This window comes from Lissotriton vulgaris, chromosome 2_1, assembly GCF_964263255.1.
Source record: "Lissotriton vulgaris chromosome 2_1, aLisVul1.2, whole genome shotgun sequence".
NCBI classification, from domain to species: domain Eukaryota; kingdom Metazoa; phylum Chordata; class Amphibia; order Caudata; family Salamandridae; genus Lissotriton; species Lissotriton vulgaris.
The window spans coordinates 240,431,356-240,444,098 of NC_141687.1; the positions used below are offsets into that span (position 1 = coordinate 240,431,356).

Genomic DNA, 12,743 nt, shown 5'->3' on the forward strand with positions numbered 1-12,743 from the left:
GGATGGTACTGCAAATTTCTGACACTGAATGTTTGCCCATCTACATTGACTTCGTCTTTGGGAGAGTGGCAGTGTACTACCCTTGCACCTCCACAAACTATTCCTTCATGCATGCAGATGGAGCAGAACCAGCTGATAAGCTTCAACCTTCCGTCAAAAGCAGTGAATGTCATTCTGAATGTTCACAGTCCATATTTTCAAGCTGTGGGGCTTGGTCTTTTTTCTTAGTGTAAGGAAAAGCAAGTTGCCACTTCTCTACCCATGGCATAGCATAAATATAAATAGCACAGGTAAATTATTCGAAGATCGGTTTTTTTTGTCTTTAACTCTGAGAGGCTTTGTCGTGAGCACAGGCAAAGTTCATTTTAAGCCTTTTCAGATGTTCTTTGTTTACCTGATCTGCCCTCATTAGTCAAATTGCCTGTTCTGGTGCTTCTCTTAAAAGGGCTTTCTCATGTTTCCTCCTGCTTCCTTTAATATGGCGCAGGGCGACCTTATTTTTCTGTTAACCTTTTCGATGTATATTCCCGTTGAGCCTCATCACAGCTGTGCTCCGCAAATACTAACCTTGAAAACTGTCCTTATTGCAGTCCATTCAGCACCTCGGGTCAGTTAGGTTCAGGCTTTGTCTTTTTTTCTCTCTGTATACTACCTTTTTTCCAGACTAGCTAGTACTTAAGGCGTATACAAGAGTGGTCTATCATGCTTTCTGCATTCTTTTCTCTTTTGTATCCAGGTTGAGAAGAGGAGAGGCTACATAGATTTTACCCCTAGCGTGTACTTAGCTTCTATATTTCTAGGATCATCTAGCAGTGTTAAAGATCACCTACATTTCTGTTGTCCTAGTGCAAAAACAGGATAGCCTGTTCAGAAGCATTAGCATACTTTACTCCAATACATTGTCCTTTGGCTCAAACTGTGCTATGCCTTGGCCAAAAAGGATCCTCCTGAAGTCTTCGGATCATTCCACCAGGGGAAAAGGCTGAGAACACAACCCTAGTTCTGGGTGTTCCTGTTCCAAACATTTAGCAGTCAACCCCTTTTGCATCTATCCATACTTTCACCGGCACTACTGTATTGATGTGCATTTCCCCAGGTCAAATTATTATGCTAGTTTGGTCCTCTGGGGCTTACAGTATGAGTCCGCTAACTAGTCCCACCTCCTGTCCTTTTTTTTGGGGTGGTATTTCTTTACTGCTGATTGACAAGGTGAGGAATCTGTAGTGAGACCTATCCAACTGAAGAACCGCTTATGTTTAGCTGGTGGTGACATTATCTACCCCCAGTTTCATATTTCGTTTTGCATGCAGTCAGTGCAACTTTAATTTTGTCAGCATCTTAGGAAGTGGAATAAATACATCAGCATGCAGCGATAAGGCCTGTATACAGCTGTGTATCATCATGTCTGCATGGGCAAGGGAGGGTATGGGAAGGAGCTGTGACTGAGGCGACAACACCACCTACTGTTATGCAATCCTTTCCAGATCAAGGCTGTCATTTGGGGAGATTCACAATGCGAATAATCTGCAGTTAGATTGAGTATCCATCAGATAGAGCATTGCCATAGTTAAGTAACTTATTCTTTTGCATCCAAAATTATAGTTCAAAGATTGGTTTAATCCAGTGAATATCACTCTAATGCCTAATATACATGTTGTGTCATAATCTCCAGGTAACTATATTTCACTAGTGCAGAAAAAGGACATTCTTCAATAACATGATATTTTTATAGAATTACTTGTGATCAGAGCTCCTAAAAGCCAATTTGACCATACGTTACAATGTTAATTTCTGCGACTCATACAAACATTTGTAGACCTATGAATGGTTGTATTCTAGCTGCTGTATATAGACTAGTCTCCCGCAGATGTAGACCATACGCTGTTGCGTTCTCAGGTTCTCTGAACCATATGGGCCGGGATACCCACCACCCCTTCCACCACCAATCCCAATGGGAGGAGACAGACACAGTTTGGAAGGCAGGGGGGCCTCACGACCCCCCCGGCCATATTTATTAAAATATGAAACAAAATTTAAAACTTTAAATTAAAAACGTTTCATGTATCATGTACAAATTCAACTTCCATTACATTTGATGAAGACAGGTATTCAGGCTAACCTTAACAAATCTCTAATACAAAGATTTCCTAACCGAGTCTAACATCATGACATAATGCGTTCCATACGAATTTGTACATCCTAACGTTAGGGGCCCACGGCAAGGTCTTAACCGGTGTCAGGTCCCTATCACCAAATTCCCGCCCTCACGTGTGAGTGGCGCATGCGCAGAGGACTTTACCCTCGTAGCCAACTGTAACTTCCCTTGTCGTGGGGGCCCCCTTTCACTCGACGCCATCTTAAGGTCGTCCGAGTTCCTGTGCGTGGTATCCGTAAGAAAGACAGCGTGGACTCTTCCCCCCCCCCCCCCCCCCCCCTTCCCGCACTCTCTTCCGCCGTAGCGGATATCCGGCCCCAGGGAAATTCTGGGGAGGGGCATATAGCCGTTTCCCCCTGGGAGGGGCCTTTGTCCATCTCCCCCTGGGCAACCCATCCGTAATGGGTGCCGCCCCCCCATGGGAGGGGCCAATGGCCGCCTCCCCCCGGGCGCTCTCCGGGGGTGGCGCCCCCTAGGGACCTTGAAATCACTGCTCACCGATCATGATCGTACCGCCACAGGCCAGATAGTTGACCGACTATCTGGCCCCCCCACACCTCCTATAGGTCATGTCTCTTCGATCCCACTAGCCAAGCTATCATGTCTCCTATCAATAAGTCATTCCCCACCCTGGACAGGTGTACCCCATCGTCTGAATAACAGTGGTCCCCCCAGATGCACCCATGAGGTATGCTTTGAATATGAGCAGAGCGAAACAATTTCTCCATTTCATTGTTGACCCTCTTTACCGAATGGTTCAACGCTGTTGTGGACAAACCACCCCGCCATACCCTCCTCGGAATCATGTGAGACCAAGCTATTGTACATCCCGGGAGCGTTTTTGCTAACCAACTAACTGCAGAAAGTATGTGCTCAATTAAAGCTTGTCTGCCCAACCTCACCAGGTCATTGCCCCCAATGTGCACTATGACTACCGATGGCGGTGACCTGTGCCGCCCTAATAATTCTTCCACAAAACTTTGCAGTCGGTCAATACACAGGCCGCCTTTCCCGTGGAAGGACACCCTGAAACCATATTCCTCAGATGTGTGGATCGCATCACCTGTCTTGAATATATCCCCGGCACGCCTCACGTATGAGTGGCCCACAACCCAGACCACTCGTCTTCCATTCCTTGTTCCTGAAGTGGTGGTTAGCTGACACTGGGCCGGTCCCAATTTCCGCCCTGCGTCACAGGCTCGTGAAACTGTAATCCAAACAAAAGACAACAAGTGTGAGTGCACTTCTTCAGTAACTTACAACATGTGCAGCCGCACGTACCGTTTGAAACAATTCGAGGACCAGTGGCCTAACTGTTTAACATTGTCTGCCTGCAGACCTCGAGCCGTTGCTTCTGTAGCGGCCCCTATCCTGAATGAATGGGTCCCAAATTCAATCGGGTTCAAGCCCGCCGCTGCAATCGTGATTGCCAGCACCCTCTGAAACTGAAACTTTGTTAACGGGGTGCCGTCCGCATGTCGCAGCAAGGACCCCCCACGTTGTTAACCTCTGTTTTAGGTAGGCCTCAACATGCCTCACTGGACAACAGGGACTACCTGGAGCGCGCTGCAACACAATGCTACTCCCCTGGGCCTCCTGATCCGTCTTTGACCTGGCTATCGTGATCAGCAGAGAATCCCCCCTTACTTGCGTGTGATCCCTGCGCAGACCCTCCTCCGTATCTCTTTTGTTGGCAGCCACTAGTTCGCTCACCCGCAGGGCCCCATAGAAAGCAAACGCGAACGCTGCCCGGAATAGTACAACCTCCCTAGGTGAGGAGCATGTCTCCTTCAGTTTAGCCAATAAGGAGGTCAACCTGTCAAATCCTATTGGGTGCCTGGTATCCTTTTTGCGCCCCTCTGAGCGCTGCCAGCCACGCAGCGTCTTCCTGACTACATAGGAGTCCGTCGGGTCCCTGATCCCATGGAGCTGAGCCATAAATGATATGGCGGCCTTATACCGACTGGCGGTTGCCGCCGACCGGCCCTCTTCATGAAGTGCCACTAAAAATTGGGTAAAGGACCCTACTGACCCCAGTATACCAGATGGGGAATAGCTCTAGAAAGCCAATGTTTCTAGTCAAACTACTCGTCTCCCACCATGCTGACCATCTTCGGTCCGACCAACGGTTTCCAAGGATCGCGCCAAACCCCACGCTGCCCGCAGAGTCGGTCCATAAGCCTAGTTCAGCCGACGAGGCCGGGGCTTTGCTCCAGACTACTCGGCCGTTGAAATCCGGCAGGAATGCCAGCCAAATGAGCATATCCTGGCGGACCTCTGCCGACAGTCTTGTGCGATGGTGCCCTTCTTTGAGGCCAACCATGGCCTGGGCAATGGATCGTGAGAAAGGGCGAGCCATCGGCATAACCCTCAATGCAAAGTTAAGCTGACCTACTGTTTGCTGTAATTGGTGCCGTGTCACTTTCTCGTTCCGAAGACACTGCAACAAGGAGGCCCTGAATTTGGCGATCTTCTCCGCCGGCAAGCGGAAGCAACCCTCCACGGAGTCTAGTTCGATACCCAGAAACTCCAGGGAGGTGGTCGGCCCCACCGTCTTACCTGGCGCCAACGGTACCCCGAAACCCCGCATGGGCACGCAGAAATCCTGCAATGCCCGTGCACAGTCCCGAGAGCCCGCTGGGCCGAGAAACAGAAAATCATCAAGATAATGCATCACATGTTGGTGCCCTGTGGCCTTCGAGAACACCCACTCCAGAAATGAGCTAAACATTTCAAAATAGGCACACGAAATTGAACAACCCATCGGCATACACATATCCATGTAGTATTTCCCCTGAAATGTAAAACCCAGCAAGTGCTGATCCCGGGGATGCACCGGAAGTAACCTAAATGCAGATTCAATATCCGATTTTGCTAACAATGCACCAGGGCCTCGGCGATTCAACATTACCACTGCGTCATCGAAAGATGCATACCTTACACTGCAAATGTCTGGATCGATCGCCTCATTAACGGAAGCCCCTCTTGGTGCCGACAAATTATGGATGAGCCTGTATTCCCCCGGCTCCTTTTTTGGCACTACCCCTAATGGGGAACACACAAAGTCGACCGTTGGTGGGTCACTAAAAGGTCCTGCAACCCGCCCCAAGCCAACCTCTTTGGCGATCTTTGTGGCGGCCACCGCCGGGTTGTGCTGAACGGATAGTTGGTTCTTACATGAGGGGGCCCCTCGAAAATCACCCACCGGGATCCTGAAGCCATACGAGAAGCCATCGGACACATGATCAGGGTATTTGTTCAGCCAAGGGGTCAAAGCCAGAATATCCACGGGCGATTGTTTGGACTTCCATGGCACCGTATCAATCCTGCTTGGTACCCCCTTTTCCTCCGGTACCATTGGCTCTGGATCGGCAGCTAGTTTCGGGGTGGGAGGTGTTACCACAACTAGAGCACGCATGCCTGAACCTACACGTTCCTTGCAGCCTGTTACACGTTCCCTTATTGAAACCCCAACATACTCCTCGCTTATTTCCGTTCCCGCCCGATCTAGGCTGAGACCCCCCCCCTGTAGGTTGGTCGAAAGGGCTGAGGATGTTTCTGTTGATAGGCCCTGGAGCCGTTTGTGCTCGACCCTGATCCACCCGCCGATCCCGTCAAGAACTGCGCATGCCAAGATACAGTATCCAAACAATCCCAAGTCAGTGTTTCATTAAACTCTTTTGCTTTTCTAAAAGCTGTGTCATACCCTTTCCATTCTTCTCCTCCATACTTCTCATGGAAGCCCGTGATGCTGCTCTGGTAGCAAGCCAGGTCACTCAACAGTTCTGGTGTTCGCTCAGCGATTATTGCTACAAAAATAGAAAAAGCCCTGATCCAGTTCATCATAGACTCTTCTACCCTGAATTCTGCCATTTTTGCCCGCCATACACTGGGGTGCCATAAATCCTTCTGAGTCTTGGCATATTCTCATATTCTAACTCTCGATTATCAGTCAACAATGAAAACATGTTTATGTATTTATTAGCCCACGCCAATTCCTTAGTTGCTAAAGGAATATGTTGCGCCAAGCTTTCCCGCCTTGAGGGTACCGCGCCCTCCCCCATCATTGGTAATGATCTCTTACCGGCTTCTGCCGCACCTCCAGCCGTGTCCGCCGACTTATTCCGATTTTCAACCGCGACCTGACTCGCCACCTGTGGATAAACAGAAGGCACGTCCGCTGTCCCAGCACCCCTTGACTGCCTGAGCTGCTCGACAATCTGCCTAGCTTCCTCGGCCGGGTCGCCCACAGCCGCGGATCCCCCCCGCTCCCTTCTTCAACCAGGGTAACACAGCCAACTGAAGCGCTAGTTCGGGAGGCATTTGGTCTTTATCCAGCGGTGTGATAACTACAGGGATTGGCAATCCCCTATCCGGTGTGGGTACCGGGCTCGACGCTGGCGCTACTGGGACCTCCATCAGGACTGGGGCCTCGCTAGGACCCGCTTTCCCCTTCCTCTTTTTTCCCTTATTCCCCCCTGGGGAAATGTTTGGCAAAGCAGGCCCCACGATCCTCTTAGGTCGCCCTGAGGGCCCTGCTTGGGCCTCCACTTATTTCCGGAGGGCCGCTAAGCCGAGACCCAGCTGGTCTACTTTACCGAATTTTCTGTCCATCGCCGACACTTGGTTCACCAGTGTGCGCAGCATTCGTTCCATCTCTGAGCTCTTTCCACTCTTCTTACCAGGCATATCTGCGTTCTGTTTTTGTCTCTGCCTGTTTTCCAGTAGCGACTCGAACTCCAGCTACGCCTTGACGACTGAAACAGAAAAAACAACGATTACACGTTCAAAAAACTGCAGCTTGTTCCCTTGAGGGCTCACGAGCGACGAGTGGTGCAGCCTTCAGAGCGCAGGAACAAGAGGACGCTACCCTGGATTCCCGCGCCTTTTATCCAGCAGCGGGAAGGCGGGGCTTCGTGCCCATCCCGCCCAGAGGTGCACGGACTTCCGGGCGGGTGTTTAGGGCAACCCTTTTAGGCGGCGGGGGCGTGCTCCAACCACGCCGCTATGGGCATACCGGCCGCGACACGCCCCCCGCCCGCAACGGTTTCCCGGGGGATCGGGGCACCCAGCCATTCGTTCGGGGTGACCGAGTGGTCTCCCCTTTCCAGTTTTGAGCTACATGTTGCAAGGCACAAACCTCCACACTACCCTCATGTTAAACACAAGATTTTTATAAATGGTTTTCACAGTCTTTATTTTTAGCATTTTTAACTTAAATTCATCAAATACACACTGCTGTTTCCATTTAAATATTCTAGAGGTATCACTTTTTGGTTATTTCACAAGTGGAAGTAGCCCGTTTTAGCTACAGTAAATACATCTTCTTTATGGAAGCCATAAATAATTAATATTGACTTCATAGATCATTCAGTGTTTTACTTTTCTGCATTACTCATTCCATGCTCAAATTGTGCTATTAGCCTTTCCACTGGCTGTCTGGTTGATATTTGTCTCGTATGACTTATTTAGAACTGGAACTTGTTGTTTGGCATTTCTTTCTTATTTGTCCTTGCCATGTTCTTTCATAAAAGGGATGTCATTAATGACCAGATGCAATTAATATTACTTAAGAATGTAAATATGAGTGCTTTCTTTAGGTGTACTTTGTGTCAGACCGTTAACCATTCTTGGACTTTTCTGAATCTCATGCCAATCTACTTAATGATCTGATTTTATTCAGAGAGATGATGCTTGTCAAACAGTTGAATTTCATCTTTGGTACTGAATTCTAACTAAACCTCTTGAAAACACTGATACGGGGTTTAATGATGCTTTAGCGAAATTTGTTTACAGAAATCCCCCTCTTCGCTCTTCACTTAATTTATCAATAATTCTTATATTCATGAGTAATTGAAAAGCTGAATTTAACTTTATATACACCTTTTCTTTTTCCAACTTCAGGAATTGACAAAGAGAACTTAGAACTCTCCCCTACTTCTGGACATGCCACCAGCGGGCGAACACGTCATGGATCTGCAAGCCAAGTACAAAAGCAGAGAAGCGCTGGCAGTTTCAAACGTCACAGCATTAAAAAGATTGTGTGAACATTTTTTGGGGTGGGAAAAAGAGGCAAGTGAAAATGTTTGGTAAAATGACTCATGAGAGCGTATTACCAGTGATCTCAGCCAGTCATGATGCTGCACTTTGTTTTTTATCGTTCTCATACAGTCAGCCATGTTGCCAGAAGAACAATTCTTTGAAGCATTGCCTGAATTTAATGCCTTTTCTTTGTTTGTTATTTTAAGCCACTGTTTCCAATCCAGTGTAGAAAACAGTTTGTAGATCAATGAATTTCAAGAATGAAGGAATTTGTAGCTTTGTATCTGAAGAAAGCACTGAACTCTTTAACAATGTAGAAACTGTCCAGTTTGAAAGCCATTTTTCATTGGTAGTTCTACTTTGTTTATTTGCCTTATTATTTTTTTAAGGAAAGTATTAATGCTAAATCCTGTTTGCAAACTTTTCAAGTTAATAATTTTATAGCGGAAACAAATGACTTATTCATAATGTTAAAGAAATCCCTTTTAGATTTTTAGCTGTGGACTTTTCTTTTTACCTACAAACTAAAAGAATTCAGCAAAAGTAGCAGGATCCCACAAATGGACTTAAACTGAGCTGGTACTTGTTCCAACAAATGTGCATATCTTTTACATGTCACGTTACTTGTAAGTTCATAGCAAATTGTTAAGTTGTTTGTTAGAAATTTCTTTACTATGATTGCAATGGATTGTAAGGCTTTTTATTTTTGTATTCCCTGCATCTCCATAACATACTTGGATATTTTGTGGAAACAACTGAGGTTTTGTTTTTCACAAAGCAAGGAAATTTATATAGTTATTGCTGTTTTTGCACCAAAAGGTCGTGGCAGCTTAAATGAACTCAACATGAGACCTGCCTGATTAATGTTCTGCATTGTAGGTGGAGATGTATTTTTGTAAATGTCTCCACTAGCCTATTACTCTCTGAATACTACTTCCATTTCAGACAGGATTCCAAAAAGATAACTGTATGTGGTAGTTCTAGCAGGCCATAGCATTTGGCAAAGGTTTATTGTGAATAAATCTGACAAAATATATGTAAGCACTTTGTTAACTTCTGAAACGGTACAGTGTAAGTGACATGAATAAATTATTTTTTGGGAATTAGCTTAAACACAAATATTTTGTTCTGTTCGGAGAGCTGGCTGTTCCAGTCACGTCAGTTTTGGTTACTTAGTCCAAAAAAGTTATGTTTTATTGATATATAATGAAATAATTAAATTTGACCTACAGTACTATATGAACCATGCAGGGCTGTGCTAATTTGCTGCTATATTAAGACTTTTTTTAGAATAATTTACAGCATGCTTAGTGTCCTGATGTTCTACCTTAGTTCAAAGGTTTTGATGTAATTTCAAATGAATGTTTTTTTTAAAGCATTTCAAATTGGATTTTTGTGGCTAATTTAGGAAGAACCCAAGTGCAAGGTCACAGTTGTGATTTTGAATGTTGCCAAATATAACATGGAAAATATGTAATGATTTGAAATCTATATGGACAAATGTTTGTGTCCATATATACATGTTTATATAATGTGTCTATTTCGATTAAGACATAATATTCCCAAAAGCTGGTGAATTTTTCTCATAAGTTGATATTTTAATGGGTCTTCTAAATTGCATGTATAGCCTGTGCAAAATGAACATCCTGTCCGATTAATCCTGACACACTTAATGGGAGGTAGCTTCAAGACTCACTCATGATTTTATGTAGACCACTGTTATATTTTCCCTATGTTATCCGCTCATTCTTTATTTAATATATGTTGTGCAATTTTTTATTTCTTTAAAACAACCTCCACAGCTAAAACAGTAAACAATGGTACTTAGATTATCAGATATCAAGAATATAGCACATAACCTACGTTTACTCAAACATAGTTAATGGAATAACATGTTTATGTAAATATAAAATGCCTTTATTTTATTGATTAAATATAGCATATTTTTTCCATTTGTTTACAGTCCTGAAAATAATTATGAACCTAATATGCAAATAGTTTGCCAAAACTTGATAAAAACCTAGTATTAGCTGGCTATTGTTGCATAGCTATCAAGCTGGAAATAAAATAGAGTTGTGCAACTAACCAAACATTTTTATAATTATTACTATTGGTAAATAAGAAGTTGAAATCGAAGCAAATACTCTTCTAGGTCTAAAACTCTATAATGACCTAAATCAACTAGAAGTTAGTTTTCACTAAGAGCAGTGGCCAGTGCCAAGTGTTAAGTTTGAAGAGCACTTTTCTTTGAGGTACTCATGAATTGAAGTGAAAGAAAACTTGCAGCAAAATGTGTTTCCACATAGTCCTTTTTCTTCCCAGCTCGTTTCCAAAATCGTTTTAACTTGAGGAAGATTTTTTTTTTAAATGACAGAAACAGTTTTTGTAGTCCTGATCAACTGGTTTTCTATTTTTATGAAGGAAAAGGTTACTGCACTTAACAGGTTTTCTCACTCACTCAACAATCATACTTCATAAATTGTAATATAGGTGGGAAGTGTGGTGAGCCATGTTTTACTACGTTCCAAGCATGCCTCAAAACAAAGCTGGACTGTGTGATTAAACATGTCGTTGTACAAATAGTCTTTTTTTTTTAACTATCTTGGATTTAACAAATTGAACCTTAAATAAAATATGAAGTACTGTATAGATGTTTTACAAAAAATAATCTTGATTTTTATCAGTTCAAAACACATATAGGATTAATTTCTTATACAAATCAGCACTCAGTTCCACACCTTCAGCTACCTTATTTAGTCTGTGAAAACTAAAAGGGAAATGTCATGCATTATGTTAAGCAACGGGTGCTGTTTACTGGAAGTAGTAGCATTTAGTTTAGTTAAAATATTATGAAGTTTAAAAAAAATCTGAAACCATTAAACACATTTAGGGTACCTAAATTATATCTTTCCCATTTATTTTGGGGTTCGTTTTTCATGTTCTGTGTCATAATTGTATTGTTCCACTGAATGTTTTCAAAATATTTGAGTTAAAGATCCCACAACATTTGATGACCATCCATTTCATGGAACAAAGACCATTGCAACAAACACAGTTGGCATTGTAATGAGGTCCATGAAATATCAGTTCACAGTGTTCCAACAAACTAGTTAATAGACAGTAACCCAGCTTCTTAAAGTTTTAACACTGTTTTGACTAATAAATGGCTTCCTTGGAACAAAATTACCTTTTGTTTCTGACCGTCAGAGCATGTTGTCCTTTTTGCGTTATTCTAATTGAGTACTGTAAAGAAGACTGACATTTTATTGTTTGTGTTTGTATTTTTCCCTTACTAGAAAGTAATTCGGTAGTATTTTAATTGTGCATTACCTACCTGTTGATTATAGCACTGGTTCAGCTCTGATGTGCATGCTATTCTTTTCAGTGAACGGGAAGTGGTCAATAAGTATTGTGGACTGAGCATTTGGAAAAAGTGTCAGTGCTCTATTCCTAATTGGTTTGTAGGTTTTAGGGCTAATCTGTTTTTGTTTTTATTTTATTTTTTTTCCTCCAGATGTAATGAAGCATGTCCTACTCAATGTTATGCAACAGACTTTACCACAGAAAGTCACTTTCAGTGTTGGTCACACCATTTTTTAATGCAGTACATTCACCTGTAAATAGTTTTGTGTAAAATTTGACAGAAAAGTATATTTACTACACTGTAAATACATGTGACAATATATTGTATTATTTTGCTTTTTTGTAAAGCAGTTAGTTGCTGTACATGTATAACATAAAAATTTGATTATTCTAGTGTTAGTATTGTTAACTTCTCTCTTTCCTGCTGTTGCATTATGTTATTACAAAGCGATGCTGTGTACTCCAAGCCAACACTGTACATGATAAATTGCTATTTCCATTTCGGCCTAAACTTTTCAAATGTTTCCTTAACCATAAAATCTGATTAATGTTGTAAGCAAGCATATGCCAGCAGGAGAAAAATACTGCCGCAGCAAAGAGAAACGGTGATTGTAGGTAAAACTGTAGAAATCATGGTTTCAGATAATTGTTGTTATCTACCCATTCGCCCCTCATGTATGTATTTCCCTTTTTTGAAGTAAAAACTGTAAATTCAAACTACTTTCTTGAGGTTTGATTTTCTGTTTCTCAATAGCATTTCTGTTTTTTCAACTGCAATGAAAAGGGCCCTGGATGGACACTACGATCATATTAATGGCCATGTACGATTATACCTTAATTCAGCATTCTGTTAAATGCTGGAGAAGGTTTACTAAGCATGTTGGATACTGCATCTGCCACCACCCAACATTCATGTGCCGGGATCTTTGATGTGTTTAGTGTACCGATATGAGATACGTAATGTGATTTTTTTGCATTTATCAACCAGAAAAATATTGGTCTTTGAGAACTCTTCGGATTTTGGCTACTCGATGTATTTAAACTGTACACGTTCCATACATATTCATTAGTGAGTAATACCCTTGGTAGCATTGCAAAGATGGACCTCACAAGAAAGTCTACATGCACATTTTCCCTGTAACCTTTATCATGCAAGTAGAAATGCTGGCTGTTGATTGACCAA

The 12,743-nt window shown here is 43.2% G+C and overlaps 1 protein-coding gene across 6 annotated transcripts in view; it reads left to right on the forward strand.

The window, feature by feature from the left end:
- Positions 1 to 12,281, forward strand: part of NF1 (neurofibromin 1) — a 2,008,692-nt gene extending 1,996,411 nt beyond the window's left edge. For 5 of the 6 annotated variants that reach the window (XM_086954827.1, XM_086954826.1, XM_086954830.1 and 2 more), the window contains one exon: positions 8,060 to 12,281. In XM_086954827.1, coding sequence (XP_086810953.1) covers positions 8,060 to 8,202 — 143 coding nt within the window. In that variant the 3' untranslated portion in view covers positions 8,203 to 12,281. The remainder of the gene's footprint in view (positions 1 to 8,059) is intronic. The other variant, XM_086954829.1, reaches the window with a different exon arrangement.
- Positions 12,282 to 12,743: the final 462 nt, after the last annotated feature.